The sequence below is a fragment of the Adiantum capillus-veneris genome, chromosome 12 (assembly GCF_014529385.1).
Source record: "Adiantum capillus-veneris isolate H3 chromosome 12, ASM1452938v2, whole genome shotgun sequence".
In the NCBI taxonomy this organism is placed as follows: Eukaryota; Viridiplantae; Streptophyta; class Polypodiopsida; order Polypodiales; family Pteridaceae; genus Adiantum; species Adiantum capillus-veneris.
In genome coordinates this window covers 68397858-68402538 of record NC_140942.1, presented here as the reverse complement: position 1 = coordinate 68402538, position 4681 = coordinate 68397858, and the positions used below count along the sequence as shown (strand labels likewise).

Here is a 4681-nt window from a genome sequence, read left to right as displayed (position 1 = left end):
CATATTAACTAATATCTAATTCTCCTAAATGATTTTCTCATGTTAAAATGATCATTTAATATGGGAAAGTGTCAGAGGAGAAAAAGTTAGAATATTGGTTAAGCTGGCAGACCAGCCACAGTAGGGATCCAAAGGAGAGAAAATAGAGATCCAAAGGGGGGGGGGGGGGGGGGGGGGGGGGGGCACCTACAATAAATCAAGGTGCAAAAATGGGCTTAAAAGACCCTAAGGTTCAACCCATTAAGACTTCCAAAATGCTAAGGTTCCAAATTCAAAGGTTGTGTCCAAAGGCCATCACTAGGGAAATTGGATGCTTTGTATGTGTACCAAAAAAGTCTTCATGTATCCCTATATATGAGGCGGCAAGCCCTAGAACTAGGATATGAGAGAGAAATACACACACACACACACACACACACACACACTCACAAGCTCCTTTACACAAAAGGAATGAGGGACACATGTGAGCTCCCTACCCCAGATGCCCACAAGGTGTACTCAAATCGTATTGGATGGCCATGAAGGTGGACCAATGAGAATTAGGCTAGAGTAAATCTAGTTTAATTAATTTAAAAACACTTAATAAAAGAACCAATAAGAATTAAGCTCTCTAGAAGACTACTGGACAGTCTTCCAAGGGGTCCAATGAGCATTCAGCAGCCCAATGGCTTGCGTGATTCCTATTGGCCAGGAGACAAAGGGTTCCAATGAGAGTTTAGTTACATTAATTATCTAGCTAAAGCTCTCACAAAAGGGAAAAGGGGGACACATGTTAGATGGTTGTCACTTATGCTCTTGAAATTTCATTGGCTAAGCCTGGCATGGACCAATGGGGTGTCAGGATGAGCAAATAGCAAGAGGGGTCGACCAAGAAAGAGAGGGGGTTGATTTTCTCAAGGCATTATTGCATACACAGGTCACATAACTCATGTGTGAAGAAGAAGACTCTCTCTCTCCTTCTCAAGCTTTAATGGAAAGCTTATCACCTACTCCAAGCTTGTGAGAAGGGAGGCCTACACCAACAACTCTTGGCTTTGTGATGTAAATCCAACCAAGAGTCAAGCTTCAATGCATGCTCATCTCCTCTACCATGCTAATTACTAAGCTAAGCTATGCTAATATGAGTGATTATGTGAGGAGATGTACATCTTTCTCGTAAGACTACTCCTTCTTCCTCTCAATCTACTCTCATACCCCGCTAGCTCTCAGCATCTTCGAAGGTGTGTGAGGTCTTGGGTTTGAGACCGAGAGGGAATAGATGTTGTGTTTGATAAGTGTTTTTCTTAGTGCTTGAAGCTTCCATCTTCATTGCACTAGCTAGTAATATGTAATATGTCTCTCTTGATGGGAGAAACCATAATACAAATCTTTTTGGAGGGGGGGACCGGCTCCATGTAAATCCGGTCCTAAAATGTTGTGAATAGCTTAATTTCTCTCTCTTTTGAAGTATTGTTTATACTATCTAACTAGGTGTTATACTTTTTGTTGCTCTCCCCACCCAAGCACTCTCGTTATGCTCATTAAGAACCTATTCTAATGAAATGCTCACTATGTTCATGTTATTTTCCGCTACACACAAGTTACTAGGCCATTAAATGTTACACCATCTCGCTCTTCGAGCCTACCCTGCCTTATCCTTGCTCCTTTCTTGTCCTGCTTGGCATGGCCCCTGGTTGCCTTTTCGCACGTGCCCCCTTTTCCCCAACCTTCTTTTACTTTTTTCCAAAATCCTGGAGTGGGATCTTCTCAGATTCTAATCAAAACAAATGTCACAAGCATTCAAGGTGCATTGTAGAGGTGATTACATCTAGAGAGGGGCCCTTTTGCACTGGATCTTGTGAATATAGTCTAGAGCTTCGACCCAGTCCAAAAGACCACATTCTAGGCATGGAGCTCACCTAAAACTTTTCTAGCTTTGGTAGGGATGCCACATTTGGCAATATATATTGCCCATGGTAGCATCTTTCACAATGTGTGAGGCCTTCAAGGTGCATCATAGGTGATTGTATCTAGAGAGAGATGCCCTTTTTGATTTGTGCCTAATGAAAAAGCCTACAAGGTGCATGCATAGGTGTATGCATCTACACAGGGACCCTTTTTGCTTTACATCTGGTGACAATGATCCACATCTTTCTACAGTCATGTTGAGCATATCACATGATCGACCGTCTTGAAGAGACGACATCTTGGGAAGGGATCAAAGCTGATCTAGAACTATTTGAACTTTCACAAGGGCACCCTGTTTGGTATACATATAGACCAAAACATGTATTAACATAACATGTTTTTGCAAAAGAAGCTTATAGGTAGCCTCATCATCAATTCTCTTTCCCAAGGTACCTTCTATCAACTTCCACAAGGTTAGAAGGTGTATGCATAGGCGATTGTATGTGGAGAGAGGCTCTTTTTGCTTGGCATGTGGAGAAATAGTCTAGAGGTTCCTCGTAGCCATGTTGGTGGGCATATCCTACTCCAAGAGACCACATCTTTGTTTTTGTTTTGAGCTTTTGTGAGGGCACCACAATTGACTTACATTTTGACCAAAGCAAGACATGTTTCTCTGGTCTCTAATTAGCAACTTCATCGTCAAATTTCTTGCCCAAGGTAATGCCAAAAGTTAGAAAAAAAAAATTGCGGTACAATGTATTTAAACCTACTGAAATTGTAGCATCCCTATTAGATTTTGAGCCCGACTTTAAGAAAACCAAAAAAGGCTTCGAATTTTGACCTAAAAACTGAGAGAATTTCAAGTTTGCCCTTATTTTCACTAGTTAGGGAAAATGTATTTTTCTAGCCGTGGTAATGCCATAGCTTCGATCGATTTCTTATCTTTACAACCCCCTCTCGGTGCTTAAGTATGCAATTGCCACAACTTCAACCGGTTTCTTTTAGGTGCATCTTAAGCTTGGTTCTTACCTTTATAGCTCCTCGACATTGAGGCGAGTGTAGTGGTCTGCGGATACCAACTCGTTTGGCATCCTAACATTCTAGAGTCAAACAACAATAATTGATTTTGAGGCATTGAGAAACTACCGCTCGTCGGCAAGCAAGTGCTACGGGGTGTAACTACAACGTGGTTGCCGATTAGCTTCAACATGGCAATTCGTTGCCAACCGAGCGCCCAATTGTTTTTGAAACCTGTCACGTGAATAGAAAATGTTTGCAAGTGGTTGGCTATGAGAATTGGCTAATAGTGGGCAAGCTGAAATAGGATACATGGTGAAGGGCGAACATCGTGGGGTGCATAGATTGTGGGGTGTCAGATCAGGTTGCCGGAATCTAGAAATCCACTTGCATAATTAAGAAACACCCAAATCTTCTTTATTTGACTCGGGACTCGGGTCGAGATCTTGCATTCAAGACGAGGTGTGCAATCTAGCCCGAATTTACTTTTAGCCCCAAAATTACAAGTATCCGGGGCATAACCGTGAATCACACTTGAACGTGCCCGTGTGATATACAGTATGGAGAATCAAGGATGAACGGACGGGGAGACGAAGAGGTTCTTTGTTCAGACATTTCCGTTATATGCAATCATAAGAGCATGGCATTGAGAGCATCAACTAGCAATCTCTCTCTCTCTCTCTCTCTCTCTCTCTCTCTCACACGCACGCACGCACGCACACAGTTGAATAGAGAAAAGATTCAGAAACTAAGGCTGTATTACACAAATTCAGCCGTATCAGTAGCCAGGTTATATAGTAGTTTAGCACGGATTTCCCTTACTCATAGAAGAAAGGGTAGGTCTCGAAACGGTAGTAGCAGCTGACGGAGTGAATCTGGGCGCCCACGGCGTGGTCGCAATCCTGCCACGAGGAAGGGTGTGCGGCCAGGCAGTCTGAACACTCAGCCTGGGAGAGATAGCCAAGACACTGCGCCAGGGCGTACAGGGTGCCGTTGGCAGAAAGAGCTGAGGTGGCAGAGGCGAACAGGCGGTCGTTGCGAGGGGCGGCGTCCGTGACGTGATCCAGCAGGTTGCTGACGTCGCTCTGGAAGGCTGAGCTTTCATCCTTGTTGACGTTGCAGAGCTCCACCACGATGCTGGAGTCTGGCACTAGGAAAGTATAGTTCTCGTACCTGAGGAAGCAGCCGTCCAGCTGGACGCGGGAGCCAATGGCGCGAGGGCAGCTGGAGAGGGCGGATTGGGCGGCATCCGATACACACTGGGAGCAGGTGTCCCGGGGGAGGTCGCCGCGGCACTGGTAGGCGGCCATGAGAGTGGATGCCGTTTCCTCGTGGTAGGATGAGGTGGCTGCCTTCTTCTTGAGCGCTGTCAAGAGAGTGTTGAGCTTTCCATCGAAGGAACTCCCGCTTTCGTAGGTCCGTGTGTTGCACAGGATGTACACGTCACCAGAGGTGTCCAGGCAGTCACCGGCGGCTACCAAGAAGAGCAGAGCAACGCCAACAACAAGCGAACGCAACCTCTCCTTCACCATCTCTTTCTCTCTCTCCCCCTCTCTCTCTCTCTCCGCCCTCTACTAGTCCCTTACTCATCGTAACATTTGGCTTTATAGTATGCTCTACCCACGTGGACCTAGTCAGTGCTCACAAAGTCACAAAAGCCTACGTAAGAGGCCGAGAGTCCGTGTGACCCACTTCCCAACGCCACTCTAGAAAAATAGCAAAACACATGTCATCAAATTGGCTCTAAAGGTATAGCTATCTATACTATATATTAAGG

General features: G+C 45.1%; 1 protein-coding gene across 1 annotated transcript; it reads right to left on the bottom strand.

Moving 5' to 3' along the window:
* Positions 1-3644: 3644 nt before the first annotated feature.
* LOC147445880 (cysteine-rich repeat secretory protein 55-like) lies at positions 3645-4479 on the bottom strand. Its single transcript, XM_086526117.1, has one exon. It carries the CDS (start codon positions 4434-4436, stop codon positions 3723-3725), a length of 714 nt encoding a protein of 237 aa, XP_086382243.1. The 5' UTR covers positions 4437-4479; the 3' UTR covers positions 3645-3722.
* Between the last annotated feature and the right edge of the window lie 202 nt (positions 4480-4681).

Coding starts and splice junctions, on each gene's coding strand:
- LOC147445880 (XM_086526117.1), bottom strand. CDS start 4,436: ATGGTGAAGGAGAGGTTGCGTTCGCTTGTTGTTGGCGTTGCTCTGCTC.